Source organism: Oncorhynchus masou, chromosome 29 (genome assembly GCF_036934945.1).
Source record: "Oncorhynchus masou masou isolate Uvic2021 chromosome 29, UVic_Omas_1.1, whole genome shotgun sequence".
Lineage (NCBI taxonomy): Eukaryota > Metazoa > Chordata > Actinopteri > Salmoniformes > Salmonidae > Oncorhynchus > Oncorhynchus masou.
The window spans coordinates 98,918,724-98,937,423 of record NC_088240.1 but is presented as its reverse complement, the minus strand read 5'-3'; the positions used below and the strand labels follow the sequence as shown (position 1 = coordinate 98,937,423).

At 45.1% G+C, this 18,700-nt stretch overlaps 1 protein-coding gene across 1 annotated transcript in view; it reads right to left on the bottom strand.

Moving 5' to 3' along the window:
- Positions 1-1,777: 1,777 nt before the first annotated feature.
- Positions 1,778-18,700, bottom strand: part of LOC135519870 (thyroglobulin-like) — a 94,287-nt gene continuing 77,364 nt past the window's right edge. Inside the window, exons 45-50 of the mRNA XM_064945072.1 lie at positions 17,696-17,863; positions 17,189-17,376; positions 5,088-5,195; positions 4,147-4,287; positions 3,687-3,883; positions 1,778-2,068 (exon numbers count right to left, since the gene is read on the bottom strand). Of these exons, the coding sequence (XP_064801144.1) occupies positions 1,926-2,068; positions 3,687-3,883; positions 4,147-4,287; positions 5,088-5,195; positions 17,189-17,376; positions 17,696-17,863 (945 nt within the window). The 3' untranslated portion in view covers positions 1,778-1,925. The remainder of the gene's footprint in view (positions 2,069-3,686; positions 3,884-4,146; positions 4,288-5,087; positions 5,196-17,188; positions 17,377-17,695; positions 17,864-18,700) is intronic.

The following is an 18,700-nucleotide window of genomic DNA, read 5'->3' as shown; positions in this document are numbered from 1 at the left end:
AGTAATAAACCCTGTAAGGTTAGGGCCAGCTCAGTCAGTCTCTACAGTAGTAAACCCTGTAAGGTTAAAGCCAGCTCAGTCAGTCTCTACAGTAGTAAACACTGTAAGGTTAGGGCCAGCTCAGTCAATCTACAGAACAGTAATAAACCCTGTAAGGTTAGGGCCAGCTCAGTCAGTCTCTACAGTAGTAAACCCTGTAAGGTTAGGGCCAGCTCAGTCAGTCTCTACAGTAGTAAACACTGTAAGGTTAGGGCCAGCTCAGTCAGTCTCTACAGTAGTAATCCCTGGGGCCACTAGGACTAGAGGGACCTCATGGCCACCCTTATCTTTTAGATTGTATCTCTTGTTGTCTCCTTTCGAGCAACTGGCCAAAGTGGTGAATTATCCTGTGGGTGAATACATTCAAGAATGTGACATACAGTGGGGAGAACAAGTATTTGAAACACTGCCCTCACCTTCCTCATGATCATTGATGCCCCACGAGGTGAGATCTTGCATGGAGCCCCAGACCGAGGATGATTGACCGTCATCTTGAACTTCTTTCATTTTCTAATAATTGCGCCAACAGTTGTTGCCTTCTCAACAAGCTGCTTGCCTATTGTCCTGTAGTCCATCCCAGCCTTGTGCAGGTCAACAATTTTATCCCTGATGTCCTTACACAGCTGTCTGGTCTTGGTCATTGCGGAGAGGTTGGAGTCTGTTTGATTCAGTGTATGGACAGGTGTCTTTTACACAGGTAACGAGTTCAAACAGGTGCAGTTAATACAGGTAACGAGTTCAAACAGGTGCAGTTAATACAGGTAACGAGTTCAAACAGGTGCAGTTTATACAGGTAATGAGTGGAGAACAGGAGGACTTCTTAAAGAAAAACTGACAGGTCTGTGACAGCCGGAATTCTTACTGGTTGGTAGGTGATCAAATACTTATGTCATGCAATAAAATGCAAATTAATTACTTAAAAATCATACATTGTGATTTTCTGGATTTTTGTTTTAGATTCCGTCTCTCACAGTTGAAGTGTACCTATGATAAAAAATTACAGACCTCTACATGCTTTGTAAGTAGGAAAACCTGCAAAATCGGCAGTGTATCAAATACTTGTTCTCCCCACTATATATGACTGAAAGAGGAAGTTATGACAAACGTTATTGAAGTGTTGGTTTATGTGTTAATATGTAACAGTATAAATATATTTTGGAACATTCCCAGAGGGGCATCCTGGAAAAAGTACTTAGTTGCTCTTGGCCTTTGTTTGGTTTGAATAGTCATTGGTATGAAAAGAAAGGCAAGCATTCTGTTAGATTAGTGAGATAATTTGTTGTTATTACTATGAACACCTGGAATTGTCCAACAATCCACTTTCTTAAAACGCACAAAGGTAGCATCTCAAATGGCACCCTAAATAGTGCACTACTTTGGACCAGGGCCCATATGACTCTGGTTAGAAGTAGTGCACTAAAACACTATTGGGACGGAGCCAAGTGAAACAAGACTTCACACGGATGGAAGTTTCTAGAATCTTTCACCAAACGTTCACTTCAATAAAACAGCTGTTTCACACCTCTATTATCAGTCCAGTAACTGACTCTGGAGATTCTCCGATTGGACTAAAAGTACTGTCTCCTTGGTTACCAATCCCAACACACAGACCCAAATGAGCGAGTTGACTTTACTGTTCAAGCTGTCACGAGAGATGACCTGATGACTACTCTGGATGTGAAGAAAGTATCAACAACAACACAGACTTCAGGAGTATTTTGGAATGCAATTGTTTTATTTCATTTGTATGGAAACTAACAGGCAGTTAAATGACACCACTTCATTTACCGACTCCTTTGGCAGCTGAAACAACATGTAATTTCTCACTGTGTGTGAGTGATAAACCCTAAATGTAGATTAGACGATACGTTGTGTGGATGTTCTTTCTAATTATAAGCATCCTTCTCTGACTTGGGTTTGCTCTGGGTGACAGTTGTCAAGAAATCAACAAAAAACTTGGTTTCTGGTGTTGGAGTTCCAGCCCCCAAACCAGCAGATTCCCCTTCCAACACAGCAGATGACAGTTTGCCTGAAAAACAGAGAGACATCTTTCTTGTGACACCAAGTCATCCCGTGAAGTAAGAGTAGCTTCTCTAAAGTGGTGAAATATGAATGTTTTTCCTAAAGATGAAAAGCTCTGCAGATGGAGACTGAACGTTTGGCACCATCTCAGTACATACAGTAGCAAACCTTGAATTACTGGCTACATACAGTGCTAAGTATTCAGACCCCTTGACTTTTTCCACATTTTGTTACGTTACAGCCTTATTCTAAAATGGATCACATTGTTTTGTTTTTTCATCAATCTACACACAATAACCCATAAAGACAAAGCAAAAACAGGTTTTTATAAATATTAGATTAGTACTCAGTACTTTGTTGAAGCACCTTTGGCAGCGATTAATAGCCTCGAGTCTTCTTGTGTATGACGCTACAAGCTTGGCACACCTGCATTTAGGGAGCTTCTCCCATTCTTTTCTGCAGATCCTCTCAAGCTCTGTCAGGTTGGATGGGGAGCGTCGCTGCACAGCTATTTTCAGGTCTCTCCATAGATGTTCGATCGGGTTCAAGTCCGGGCTCAGCATTATGGTGCCAGCACCATGCTTCACTATAGGGATGGTGCCAGGTTTCCTCCAGATGTGACGCTTGGCATTCAGGCCAAAGAGTTCAATCTTGGTTTCATCAGACCAGAGAATCTTGTTTCTCCTGGTCTGAGTCCTTTAAGTGCCTTTATGCAAACTCCAAGCAGGCTGTCATGTGCCTTTTACTGAGGAGTGGCTTCCGTCTGGCCACTCTACCATAAAGGCCTGATTGTTGGATTGCTGCAGAGATGGTTGTCTTTCTGGTTCTCCCATCTCCACAGGGGAACTCTGGAACTCTGTTAGAGTTCCCTGATTGGTCAGTTTGGCCGGGTGGCCAGCTCTGGAAGAGTCTTGGTGGTTCCAAACTTCTTCCATTTAAGAATGTTGGAGTCCACTGAGTTCTTGGGGACATTCAATGCTGCAGAAATGTTTTGGTACCCTTCTGCAGATCTGTGCCTCGACACAATCCTGTCTCGGAGCTCTACGGACAATTCCTTCGACCTCATGGCTTGGTTTTTACTCTGTTCGACCTAACATAGACAGGTGTGTGCCTTTCCAAATCTTGTCCAATCAATTGAATTTACCACAGGTGGACTCCAATCTAGTTGTAGAAACATCTCAAGGATGATCAATGGAAACAGGATGCACCTGAGTTGTGGGATGCACCAATTTTGAGTCTCATAGCAAAGGGTCTGAATACTTAGGTAAATACGTTTTTAAATTTTTTAATTTTATACATTTGCAAAAAAAAATATTTTTTTAAAAACTGTTTTTCTTTGTCAGTATTGGGTATTGTGTATAGATTTATGAGGGGGGGGGTTATTTAATACATTTTAGAATAAGGCTGTAACGTAACCAAATGAAGAAAAAGGAAGGTGTCTGAATACTGTATGTTTCTATGTATGTCCCTTCTGACACTGAAAGAACAGGAAGTGAATAATTAACACTTGTTTTCTGTGTTTTTTATTTAGCCTTTACTCTGGTTTTTTTGGCCAAGATGTCTGTGTTTTTTTTGGCAAACTGATGATTTACATCGTCTTATTTTGAGTTTGGACTTGTACTCACCAGTGGAGGCGGTCAGAGAGGGGACATAGTCGGCCCAGAAGGAGCACTGGGCCCTGCGGAGGCCCCTGTGGTTGCTGAGGCCTGGCTCCACCTCCATATAGCTGTCCCCCTCAGGGTGAGACTGGAAGGCATGCCAGAGGGGCAGCGCCGCCTCGCTGAAGGCCACGCGGGACACACTGTGAGCCTGGTTGGGATTTCTGTTCACAAGGAGAAGACGTACAGTAAGAGACGTGATGTTCGCACGACTGTAAGTCACTTTGGAAGAAAGTGTCTGCTAAATGACAGATATTATATATTCTGACGCCACATGCATAAGGCACTATTCTCCAGTCATGCAGATTGGTTTAGATGTACCAAACAATACAAAAAAACAACAATTGATTTAGATTGAAAAGGCAATACTATAAAGTATGGTTGGCGTTTATTTAAAGAAATGTATGTTTAAATTTTTTTTTTTTACCCGGACTTGATGAAGTTGGCCATGTAGGTCATCATCTGTAGGGAGAGGCGTCTCTCTGTGTTGGTGAACAGGTCGTAGGTCAGGGGGCTGTGGGGGAGGCCAAAGGCATAGTGGACATCCAGGGGTACTGACAGGTCAACACTGAAATGAAAACAAATCACACACAAATAAACACTCCATTATCATGCTACTTCCCTAGCAACACAGCAAAACAAAATAAATAATACATCATGCCACTTCCCTAGCAACACAGCAAAACAAATAAATAATACATCATCATGCCACTTCCCGAACAACACAGCAAAACAAATAATACATTATCATGCCACTTCCCTAGCAACACAGCAAAACAAATAAATAATACATCATCATGCCACTTCCCGAGCAACACAGCAAAACAAATAATACATTATCATGCCACTTCCCTAGCAACACAGCAAAACAAATAATACATTATCATGCCACTTCCCTAGCAACACAGCAAAACAAATAAATAATACATTATCATGCCACTTCCCTAGCAACACAGCAAAACAAATAATACATTATCATGCCACTTCCCTAGCAACACAGCAAAACAAATAATACATTATCATGCCACTTCCCTAGCAACACAGCAAAACAAATAAATAATACATTATCATGCCACTTCCCTAGCAATACAGCAAAACAAATAAATAATACATTATCATGCCACTTCCCTAGCAACACAGCAAAACAAAATAAATAATACATTATCATGCCACTTCCCTAGCAACACAGCAAAACAAAACAATTAAATAATAGATTATCATGCCACTTCCACAGCAAAACAAATGTAATAGTATTTCTGGACACAACGAGGTAGTCTGAGTTAACGCAAGTACTACTTGACTAGTAGTCAATGGTCTGGAGGCCTGGCCTGACCTGGCTGCCTAGTCCTCCTCACACCCAGTGATTACCTGGTCTGGGCGGTGTCCTCAGGCAGGTGGTACATGAACACATTGGATCTGGTGTTAGCTGCCCAGAAGTTGGCCATCTTTATGGTGGGACACACAATGAAGAGATCTCTGCACAGAGACACAGAGAGACAGATACAGAGAGACATTGTTGAGAAATGTAACACACTTCACATCATCGTTTCCCTTTTCTTTGTGGACAAAGACTGAGAGCAAGGATAAAGCAAGGTGTACCTATTCTGTACATGACAGGACAGCAGTTCACTGACAATCACTCACACAGTGTTGTCTAACAAACCAAACATTTACATGTGTGACTGAGGGCCGTGAGTGTGTATGTTTGTGTCTAGAGAAGAGATGGTCTGTCTGGCTGCCACAGTGCCAGGCTAGTTACCTAAGACAAGGTTCCAAATTGCACCATATTCCCTATTTAGTGCACTACTTTCGACCAGTGCCTATGGGGGTTGTGCACTATGCAGGGAATAGGGTGCCATTTTGGGACATATCCCGTGTGTTACAGCAGGGCAGGTATTTACTGAGTGAGGACCACTCCTGCTGCAGCCAAAATACACTGATGTATCTGGATAAACAAGCAGTGGACCTATCTGCCTTTAAATGACAGGCGTTTTAAACTCTGGAGAGTGTCTAGTATAACTCCTAGCATAGTGATCGTTTCAGGTCAGGACTCTTACTGAAATACATGTTGACATGGTCTTATTGTGAATGTGAGATATGCTGTTGTTTGTCTTCAAGGCATCGGTCGGTTGCTATCCTCAGCTAACCTCAGGTCCATGGGTGTGTTGTGTGGGTCAGCCTCAGCCCTGTTCCCTGCTATATTTGACACTAGTTATTATGTGGGTAAAGTGCAGTGTAGTAGACGCTGAAGAGCAGAGGCAGCAGCCACCGTACAGATCACTACCGAAGCCTGGATCAAGGGCATATACAGTATACAGAACATCTCTGTCAATACTGCAGAACTACAGTATACAGAACATCTCTGTCAATACTGCAGAACTACAGTATACAGAACATCTCTGTCAATACTGCAGAACTACAGTATACAGAACATCTCTGTCAATACTGCAGAACTACAGTATACAGAACATCTCTGTCAATACTGCAGAACTACAGTATACAGAACATCTCTGTCAATACTGCAGAACTACAGTATACAGAACATCTCTGTCAATACTGCAGAACTACAGAGACATACAGTATCTACAGAATCCATTGCATATAAGATGACAGAAATAATGATTGATCTTGAGTGAATCTGGGACCGTATTCATGAGCTGATCTACACTGAACAGAAATATAAAGGCAACATGTAAAGTTTTGGTCCCATGTTTCATGAGCTGAAATTCAAATTATCCAAACGCACAAAAAGCGTATTTCTCTCAAATTTTGCACACAATTAGTGCGCCCCGTTAGTGAGCATTTCTCCATTGTCAAGATAATCCATCCACTTGACATGTGTGGCATATCAAAAAGCTGATTAAATAGTATGATCATTACACAGGTGCACCTTGTGCCATGGACAATAAAAGGCCACTTTAAAATGTGCAGTTTTGTCACACAACACAATGTCGCAGATGTCTCAAGTTGTCAGGGAGAGTACAATTGGCATGCAGACTGCAGGAATGTCCACCAGAGCTGTTGCCAGAGAACTGAATGTTCATTTCTCTACCATAAGCCGCCTCCAATGTAGTTTTAGAGAATTTATTTCAATTGACTGATTTCCTTATGAACTGTAACTCAGTAAAATCTTTGAAATTGTTGCATGTTGCACATATATCTTTGTTCAGTATAGAATCAGATTCCATCTATCCATTCATTTTATAACCCAAAAGGCAAAACTGGTCCGAGAACAGGATTCCTTCTCTAAGGCGCTTTATGAATATGGGCCCTGACATACTGTTTTCTTATGGCATATTTCTGTTGAAAAGCTTGGTCTGCGCCACATGTCAGGGCCACGTTAAATTTCCGAACCACGGCACTAGTAGTTCTATTTCTGAATTGTTACATTATTTTCTTTTCTAAACACGCTGCTTCTAACACCCTCAGTAAAACAGTTCACACAGTCCTTCTAAATCCTCAGGTTATTTCAGTCTTCAGTCGGCTGGCTGTTTCCTTCCTCAAGACCACAAGTGAAACGCACTCTGTTCCAGCTCTTCATAGTTGTGTCCCAAATGGCACCCTATTCCCTTTATAGTGCACTACTTTTGAACAGGAGTCAGAGGGCTCCCACAGGGCTCTGGTCTAAAGTACTCCACTATATAGGGAATAGGGTGTCATTTGGAATGAATGCTCTGTTCCAGTTTGTCAATCACATTAAAGCAACATATAACAGTGTAAAGAGATCAATAGTCTAGCTATGAGTTTCCACTCACTCTGCACTGCACAGAATTCACTGCGTAGATTTACATTTACATTACATTTAAGTCATTTAGCAGACGCTCTTATCCAGAGCGACTTACAAATTGCGTAGAATTCACTGCTGACCTTCAGAAAGTATTCATTGCATAGAACACAGTGCATAGAACTCACTGCATAGGACTCACTGCATAGAAATCACTGCATAGAACTCCATGTATGGCCTTCAGAAAGTATTCATACCCCTTGACGTATTCCACATGTTGTTGTGTTAGAGCCTGAATTAAAAATGGATTAAATAAAACATGCTCTCACCCATCTGCACACAATATCCCATAATGACAAAGTGAAAACATGTTTTTAGAATTTGTTACGAACTTGTTACTAAAATATATATGTCACTTACATATGTATTCATACCCCTTTCCTATGACATTCCAAATTGAGCTCAAGGTGCATCCAAAATCTTGATTGGAGTCCACCTGGGGCCAATTGAATTGTTTGGACATGATTTAGAAAGAAACACACCTGTCTATACAAGGTCCCACAGTTGACAGTGGATTTCAGAGCATAAAACTATACCATGAAGTCTGAGGAACTGTCCGTCGATCTCAGAGATGTAATTGTGATAAAGCATATCTGGGGAAAGGTATAAAACACATTCAAGAGTGTTGAAAGTTTCCAAGAGCATCGGGTCTTCATTATCGGGAAGTTGAAAAAATATGGAACAAGCCAGACTCTGTCTAGAGGTGCCAGTCTGACCTAACTGAGCAACCAGGCAAGAAGGACCTTGGTCAGGGAGGAGACCAAGAACCCAATAACCAGTGAGAACTGCAGAGTTCCTTGGCTGAGATGGGGAGAACCTACCAGAAGGACAACAGTCTCCACAGCACTTCACCAATTTGGGATTTATGGAAGAGTGGTCAGACGGAAGCCACTCCTGAGAAAAAGGCACATGACAGCACGTCTGGAGTTTGGAAAAAGGCACATGACAGCACGTCTGGAGTTTGGAAAAAGGCACATGACAGCACGTCTGGAGTTTGGAAAAAGGCACATGACAGCACGTCTGGAGTTTGGAAACAGGCACATGACAGCACGTCTGGAGTTTGGAAACAGGCACATGACAGCACGTCTGGAGTTTGGAAAAAGGCACATGACAGCACGTCTGGAGTTTGGAAACAGGCACATGACAGCACGTCTGGAGTTTGGAAACAGGCACATGACAGCACGTCTGGAGTTTGGAAACAGGCACATGACAGCACGTCTGGAGTTTGTAAACAGGCACATGACAGCACGTCTGGAGTTTGGAAACAGGCACATGACAGCACGTCTGGAGTTTGGAAACAGGCACATGACAGCACGTCTGGAGTTTGGAAACAGGCACATGACAGCACGTCTGGAGTTTGGAAACAGGCACATGACAGCACGTCTGGAGTTTGGAAACAGGCACATGACAGCACGTCTGGAGTTTGGAAACAGGCACATGACAGCACGTCTGGAGTTTGGAAAAAGGCACATGACAGCACGTCTGGAGTTTGGAAACAGGCACATGACAGCACGTCTGGAGTTTGGAAACAGGCACATGACAGCACGTCTGGAGTTTGGAAACAGGCACATGACAGCACGTCTGGAGTTTGGAAACAGGCACATGACAGCACGTCTGGAGTTTGGAAACAGGCACATGACAGCACGTCTGGAGTTTGGAAACAGGCACATGACAGCACGTCTGGAGTTTGGAAACAGGCACATGACAGCACGTCTGGAGTTTGGAAAAAGGCACATGACAGCACGTCTGGAGTTTGGAAACAGGCACATGACAGCACGTCTGGAGTTTGGAAACAGGCACATGACAGCACGTCTGGAGTTTGGAAACAGGCACATGACAGCACGTCTGGAGTTTGGAAAAAGGCACATGACAGCACGTCTGGAGTTTGGAAAATGGCACATGACAGCACGTCTGGAGTTTGGAAAAAGGCACATGACAGCACGTCTGGAGTTTGGAAAAAGGCACATGACAGCACGTCTGGAGTTTGGAAAATGACACATGACGTCTGGAGTTTGGAAAAAGGCACATGACAGCACGTCTGGAGTTTGGAAAAAGGCACATGACAGCACGTCTGGAGTTTGGAAAAAGGCACATGACAGCACGTCTGGAGTTTGGAAAATGACACATGACGTCTGGAGTTTGGAAAAAGGCACATGACAGCACGTCTGGAGTTTGGAAACAGGCACATGACAGCACGTCTGGAGTTTGGAAAAAGGCACATGACAGCACGTCTGGAGTTTGGAAACAGGCACATGACAGCACGTCTGGAGTTTGGAAACAGGCACATGACAGCACGTCTGGAGTTTGGAAACAGGCACATGACAGCACGTCTGGAGTTTGGAAACAGGCACATGACAGCACGTCTGGAGTTTGGAAACAGGCACATGACAGCACGTCTGGAGTTTGGAAACAGGCACATGACAGCACGTCTGGAGTTTGGAAACAGGCACATGACAGCACGTCTGGAGTTTGGAAACAGGCACATGACAGCACGTCTGGAGTTTGGAAAAAGGCACATGACAGCACGTCTGGAGTTTGGAAACAGGCACATGACAGCACGTCTGGAGTTTGGAAACAGGCACATGACAGCACGTCTGGAGTTTGGAAACAGGCACATGACAGCACGTCTGGAGTTTGGAAAAAGGCACATGACAGCACGTCTGGAGTTTGGAAAATGGCACATGACAGCACGTCTGGAGTTTGGAAAAAGGCACATGACAGCACGTCTGGAGTTTGGAAAAAGGCACATGACAGCACGTCTGGAGTTTGGAAAATGACACATGACGTCTGGAGTTTGGAAAAAGGCACATGACAGCACGTCTGGAGTTTGGAAAAAGGCACATGACAGCACGTCTGGAGTTTGGAAAAAGGCACATGACAGCACGTCTGGAGTTTGGAAAATGACACATGACGTCTGGAGTTTGGAAAAAGGCACATGACAGCACGTCTGGAGTTTGGAAAAAGGCACATGACAGCACGTCTGGAGTTTGGAAAAAGGCACATGACAGCACGTCTGGAGTTTGGAAACAGGCACATGACAGCACGTCTGGAGTTTGGAAAAAGGCACATGACAGCACGTCTGGAGTTTGGAAAAAGGCACATGACAGCACGTCTGGAGTTTGGAAAAAGGCACATGACAGCACGTCTGGAGTTTGGAAAAAGGCACATGACAGCACGTCTGGAGTTTGGAAAAAGGCACATGACAGCACGTCTGGAGTTTGGAAAAAGGCACATGACAGCACGTCTGGAGTTTGGAAAATGGCACATGACAGCACGTCTGGAGTTTGGAAAAAGGCACATGACAGCACGTCTGGAGTTTGGAAAAAGGCACATGACAGCACGTCTGGAGTTTGGAAAATGACACATGACGTCTGGAGTTTGGAAAAAGGCACATGACAGCACGTCTGGAGTTTGGAAAAAGGCACATGACAGCACGTCTGGAGTTTGGAAAAAGGCACATGACAGCACGTCTGGAGTTTGGAAAATGGCACATGACAGCACGTCTGGAGTTTGGAAAAAGGCACATGACAGCACGTCTGGAGTTTGGAAACAGGCACATGACAGCACGTCTGGAGTTTGGAAACAGGCACATGACAGCACGTCTGGAGTTTGGAAAAAGGCACATGACAGCACGTCTGGAGTTTGGAAAAAGGCACATGACAGCACGTCTGGAGTTTGGAAACAGGCACATGACAGCACGTCTGGAGTTTGGAAACAGGCACATGACAGCACGTCTGGAGTTTGGAAAAAGGCACATGACAGCACGTCTGGAGTTTGGAAAAAGGCACATGACAGCACGTCTGGAGTTTGGAAACAGGCACATGACAGCACGTCTGGAGTTTGGAAAAAGGCACATGACAGCACGTCTGGAGTTTGGAAAAAGGCACATGACAGCACGTCTGGAGTTTGGAAAAAGGCACATGACAGCACGTCTGGAGTTTGGAAAAAGGCACATGACAGCACGTCTGGAGTTTGGAAAAAGGCACATGACAGCACGTCTGGAGTTTGGAAAAAGGCACATGACAGCACGTCTGGAGTTTGGAAAAAGGCACATGACAGCACGTCTGGAGTTTGGAAAATGGCACATGACAGCACGTCTGGAGTTTGGAAAAAGGCACATGACAGCACGTCTGGAGTTTGGAAAAAGGCACATGACAGCACGTCTGGAGTTTGGAAACAGGCACATGACAGCACGTCTGGAGTTTGGAAACAGGCACATGACAGCACGTCTGGAGTTTGGAAAAAGGCACATGACAGCACGTCTGGAGTTTGGAAACAGGCACATGACAGCACGTCTGGAGTTTGGAAACAGGCACATGACAGCACGTCTGGAGTTTGGAAACAGGCACATGACAGCACGTCTGGAGTTTGTAAACAGGCACATGACAGCACGTCTGGAGTTTGGAAACAGGCACATGACAGCACGTCTGGAGTTTGGAAACAGGCACATGACAGCACGTCTGGAGTTTGGAAACAGGCACATGACAGCACGTCTGGAGTTTGGAAACAGGCACATGACAGCACGTCTGGAGTTTGGAAACAGGCACATGACAGCACGTCTGGAGTTTGGAAACAGGCACATGACAGCACGTCTGGAGTTTGGAAAAAGGCACATGACAGCACGTCTGGAGTTTGGAAACAGGCACATGACAGCACGTCTGGAGTTTGGAAACAGGCACATGACAGCACGTCTGGAGTTTGGAAACAGGCACATGACAGCACGTCTGGAGTTTGGAAACAGGCACATGACAGCACGTCTGGAGTTTGGAAACAGGCACATGACAGCACGTCTGGAGTTTGGAAACAGGCACATGACAGCACGTCTGGAGTTTGGAAACAGGCACATGACAGCACGTCTGGAGTTTGGAAAAAGGCACATGACAGCACGTCTGGAGTTTGGAAACAGGCACATGACAGCACGTCTGGAGTTTGGAAACAGGCACATGACAGCACGTCTGGAGTTTGGAAACAGGCACATGACAGCACGTCTGGAGTTTGGAAAAAGGCACATGACAGCACGTCTGGAGTTTGGAAAATGGCACATGACAGCACGTCTGGAGTTTGGAAAAAGGCACATGACAGCACGTCTGGAGTTTGGAAAAAGGCACATGACAGCACGTCTGGAGTTTGGAAAATGACACATGACGTCTGGAGTTTGGAAAAAGGCACATGACAGCACGTCTGGAGTTTGGAAAAAGGCACATGACAGCACGTCTGGAGTTTGGAAAAAGGCACATGACAGCACGTCTGGAGTTTGGAAAATGACACATGACGTCTGGAGTTTGGAAAAAGGCACATGACAGCACGTCTGGAGTTTGGAAACAGGCACATGACAGCACGTCTGGAGTTTGGAAAAAGGCACATGACAGCACGTCTGGAGTTTGGAAACAGGCACATGACAGCACGTCTGGAGTTTGGAAACAGGCACATGACAGCACGTCTGGAGTTTGGAAACAGGCACATGACAGCACGTCTGGAGTTTGGAAACAGGCACATGACAGCACGTCTGGAGTTTGGAAACAGGCACATGACAGCACGTCTGGAGTTTGGAAACAGGCACATGACAGCACGTCTGGAGTTTGGAAACAGGCACATGACAGCACGTCTGGAGTTTGGAAACAGGCACATGACAGCACGTCTGGAGTTTGGAAAAAGGCACATGACAGCACGTCTGGAGTTTGGAAACAGGCACATGACAGCACGTCTGGAGTTTGGAAACAGGCACATGACAGCACGTCTGGAGTTTGGAAACAGGCACATGACAGCACGTCTGGAGTTTGGAAAAGGCACATGACAGCACGTCTGGAGTTTGGAAAATGGCACATGACAGCACGTCTGGAGTTTGGAAAAAGGCACATGACAGCACGTCTGGAGTTTGGAAAAAGGCACATGACAGCACGTCTGGAGTTTGGAAAATGACACATGACGTCTGGAGTTTGGAAAAAGGCACATGACAGCACGTCTGGAGTTTGGAAAAAGGCACATGACAGCACGTCTGGAGTTTGGAAAAAGGCACATGACAGCACGTCTGGAGTTTGGAAAATGACACATGACGTCTGGAGTTTGGAAAAAGGCACATGACAGCACGTCTGGAGTTTGGAAAAAGGCACATGACAGCACGTCTGGAGTTTGGAAAAAGGCACATGACAGCACGTCTGGAGTTTGGAAACAGGCACATGACAGCACGTCTGGAGTTTGGAAAAAGGCACATGACAGCACGTCTGGAGTTTGGAAAAAGGCACATGACAGCACGTCTGGAGTTTGGAAAAAGGCACATGACAGCACGTCTGGAGTTTGGAAAAAGGCACATGACAGCACGTCTGGAGTTTGGAAAAAGGCACATGACAGCACGTCTGGAGTTTGGAAAAAGGCACATGACAGCACGTCTGGAGTTTGGAAAATGGCACATGACAGCACGTCTGGAGTTTGGAAAAAGGCACATGACAGCACGTCTGGAGTTTGGAAAAAGGCACATGACAGCACGTCTGGAGTTTGGAAAATGACACATGACGTCTGGAGTTTGGAAAAAGGCACATGACAGCACGTCTGGAGTTTGGAAAAAGGCACATGACAGCACGTCTGGAGTTTGGAAAAAGGCACATGACAGCACGTCTGGAGTTTGGAAAATGGCACATGACAGCACGTCTGGAGTTTGGAAAAAGGCACATGACAGCACGTCTGGAGTTTGGAAACAGGCACATGACAGCACGTCTGGAGTTTGGAAACAGGCACATGACAGCACGTCTGGAGTTTGGAAAAAGGCACATGACAGCACGTCTGGAGTTTGGAAAAAGGCACATGACAGCACGTCTGGAGTTTGGAAACAGGCACATGACAGCACGTCTGGAGTTTGGAAACAGGCACATGACAGCACGTCTGGAGTTTGGAAAAAGGCACATGACAGCACGTCTGGAGTTTGGAAAAGGCACATGACAGCACGTCTGGAGTTTGGAAAAAGGCACATGACAGCACGTCTGGAGTTTGGAAAAAGGCACATGACAGCACGTCTGGAGTTTGGAAAAAGGCACATGACAGCACGTCTGGAGTTTGGAAAAAGGCACATGACAGCACGTCTGGAGTTTGGAAAAAGGCACATGACAGCACGTCTGGAGTTTGGAAAAGGCACATGACAGCACGTCTGGAGTTTGGAAAAAGGCACATGACAGCACGTCTGGAGTTTGGAAAAGGCACATGACAGCACGTCTGGAGTTTGGAAAATGGCACATGACAGCACGTCTGGAGTTTGGAAAAAGGCACATGACAGCACGTCTGGAGTTTGGAAAAAGGCACATGACAGCACGTCTGGAGTTTGGAAAATGACACATGACAGCACGTCTGGAGTTTGGAAAAGGCACATGACAGCACGTCTGGAGTTTGGAAACAGGCACATGACAGCACGTCTGGAGTTTGGAAAAAGGCACATGACAGCACGTCTGGAGTTTGGAAAAAGGCACATGACAGCACGTCTGGAGTTTGGAAACAGGCACATGACAGCACGTCTGGAGTTTGGAAAAAGGCACATGACCGCACGTCTGGAGTTTGGAAACAGGCACATGACAGCACGTCTGGAGTTTGGAAAATGACACATGACAGCACGTCTGGAGTTTGGAAAAAGGCACATGACAGCACGTCTGGAGTTTGGAAACAGGCACATGACAGCACGTCTGGAGTTTGGAAAAAGGCACATGACAGCACGTCTGGAGTTTGGAAAAAGGCACATGACAGCACGTCTGGAGTTTGGAAAATGACACATGACAGCACGTCTGGAGTTTGGAAAAAGGCACATGACCGCACGTCTGGAGTTTGGAAACAGGCACATGACAGCACGTCTGGAGTTTGGAAACAGGCACATGACAGCACGTCTGGAGTTTGGAAACAGGCACATGACAGCACGTCTGGAGTTTGGAAACAGGCACATGACAGCACGTCTGGAGTTTGGAAACAGGCACATGACAGCACGTCTGGAGTTTGGAAACAGGCACATGACAGCACGTCTGGAGTTTGGAAACAGGCACATGACAGCACGTCTGGAGTTTGGAAAAAGGCACATGACAGCACGCCTGGAGTTTGGAAAAAGGCACACGACAGCACGCCTGGAGTTTGGAAAAAGGCACATGAAAGACTGAGCATAAGGCAAAAGATTCTGTGGTCTGATGAGACAAAAACATAACTCTTTGGCCTGAATGCAAAGCAATATGCTTGGAGAAAACCAGGCACAGCTCATCACCCGTCTAACACCATCCCGACTGTGAAGCATGGTGGTGGCAGCATCATGCTATTGGGATGCTTTTCAGCGGCAGGGACTGGGAGACTGGTAAGTATACAGGAAAATATAGGAAAAAATACAGGAAGAGAACCTGTTTCAGAGTGCAAACAACCTTAGACTGGGGGTGAAGATTTTACATTCCAATAGGACAATGACTGCAAGCATAGAGCCAAAGCAACGCTGGAATGGCTTCAGAACAAGAATGTGAAAGAATTTGAGTGGCCCAGCCAAAGCCCAAACTTGAATCCCATTGAAAATCTGTAGAAAGACTTGAAGATTGCTGTTCACCGCCGATCAACCATCTGATTTAACAGATTTTGAGAAACTCAGCAAGGAAGAATGAGAGAAAATCTCAAAATCCAGACGTGCAAAGCTGATACAGACATACACAAGACGACTCAAAGCTTTAATCTCCGCCAAAGATGTGTCAGGTGTGAATACAAGATAATGAATGTAATAAAAGTGAATGAGATATTTCTGTCTTTCATTTTCAATACATTTGTCATTATGGGGTATTGTGTGTAGACGGGTGAGGGAAAATATACATTTAATCCATTTTGAATTCAGGTTGTAACACAACATGTGGAATAAGTCAAGGGGTATGAATACCTTCTGAGGGCTCTGTAACTCACTGTATAGAACTCACTGTATAGAACTCACTGTATAGAACTCACTGTATAGAACTCACTGTATAAAACTCACTGTATAAAACTCACTGTATAAAACTCACTGTATAAAACTCATTGTATAAAACTCATTGAACAGAACTCATTGAACAGAACTCATTGAACAGAACTCATTGAACAGAACTCATTGAACAGAACTCATTGAACAGAACTCATTGAACAGAACTCATTGCTCTTGAACGTGAAGATAATTACTGTAAAAGGTCAAATAAATGAAGTGAACTGAACTAATAACTGAACACACAGAACTGAACAGAGAATGGTGTCTTGTGACGTGATTATTATGGTTGTGCTTCTCCATACAGGAACTGTATAGTCAAATGGCTACCCAGACAATTGCCATTGATCCCCCCCCTCTTCCACTCATTAAACCGCTGCTACTCTCTGTTGTCATCTATGCATAGTCACTTTAATTACTCTACCTACATGTACATATTACCTCAACTAATCGGTACCCCCCTGTATATAGACTCACTATTGTTATTTTTACTGCTGCTCCTTAATTACTTGTTACTTTTATTTCTTATTCTTATCCGTATTTTTTTGAAACTGCATTGCTGGTTAGGGGCTTGTAAGTAAGCATTTCACTGTGAGGTCTACACCTGTTGTATTGGGCGCATGTGACGAATACAATTTGATTGGATATTTATGCACTGAATTCAATGAATAAGAGTAAGGTATTCCGGAACTACATGAATACCGTATACAGTAGTGTGCCGAGCACATTTCTCACCTGGTTGCACTGTTAAGAGCCTGAGAGAAGAGATTGTAGCCAGCTGGAGAGGGAGAGTGCTGCATGGAGTAGAACCAGATAGCTGCAGCCTTGACAAACGCATTGGCTTCGTCTCCACCCAGAGAGTTGGACAGGGCTTCGTAGAATGCTGTTTTACTGTCAGCTCGCCCCTGGAGCTCCTCAAAGTTCTGTCGTCAAGACATTAGGGGGGGAAAGTAGAAGTTGGTGATATGAAACGTGGCTGAGTAGAGTAATACTACTCAATACTAATACAATGTGAATGAGGACAAACCGCTAACATACGAGTCACCTGCTGAGTTGAACTAGGAGTCTACGCATTAGAATATGTCCCACACTGTATGAAAAACAAAGAGCCATATTCCCCAATTCCATCCTGCAAAGCTTAATAAGCAGGTACACCTAAATAGACGGACGACACTAGTGGTGAATGATCTCACCATAGAAACACAAAGAACGTCTTTGAATTATAGGATCTCCGGTGCTCACCTTGATCCTCTTGGCCCTGCTGATGAGTCCATCCTCTGCGGAGGAGCCCAGCAGGAGGTCAGCTCTGTGGAAGCCTGCATTCATCAGGGCCTTGGAGGGGTTCCCCTGGACAGAGACCCCGTCCACCACTGGACCCCAAGCCTGCAGGGGCCCGCTGACTGACAGCAGCTGAAACAGATAACATAAAATAAGACAGGGGGGGGGGGGTATGGTAGCGTCCCAAATAGCACAACATCTGGGACTATAAGGCTTCCTTCCTTAGTCTGTGACTATAAGGCCAACAGTGCCTCAGTCTGGGTCTATAAGGTCAACAGTACCTTAGTCTGGGTCTATAAGGCCAACAGTGCCTCAGTCTGGGTCTATAAGGCCAACAGTACCTCAGTCTGGGTCTATAAGGCCAACAGTGCCTCAGTCTGGGTCTATAAGGCCAACAGTACCTCAGTCTGGGTCTATAAGGCCAACAGTACCTCAGTCTGGGTCTATAAGGCCAACAGTACCTCAGTCTGGGTCAAAAAGACCAACAGTACCTCAGTCTGGGTCTATAAGGCCAACAGTACCTCAGTCTGGGTCTATAAGGCCAACAGTACCTCAGTCTGGGTCTATAAGGCCAACAGTACCTCAGTCTGGGTCTATAAGACCAACAGTACCTCAGTCTGGGTCTATAAGGCCAACAGTACCTCAGTCTGGGTCTATAAGGCCAACAGTACCTCAGTCTGGGTCTATAAGGCCAACAGTACCTCAGTCTGGGTCTATAAGGCCAACAGTACCTTAGTCTGGGTCTATAAGGCCAACAGTACCTTGGTCTGGGTCTATAAGGTCAACAGTACCTCAGTCTGGGTCCTTGGCCTGCGTCTACAAGACCAACAGTATCTCAGTCTGGGTCAAAAAGACCAACAGTACCTTAGTCTGGGTCTATAAGGCCAACAGTACCTCAGTCTGGGTCTATAAGGCCAACAGTACCTTAGTCTGGGTCTATAAGGCCAACAGTACCTTGGTCTGGGTCTA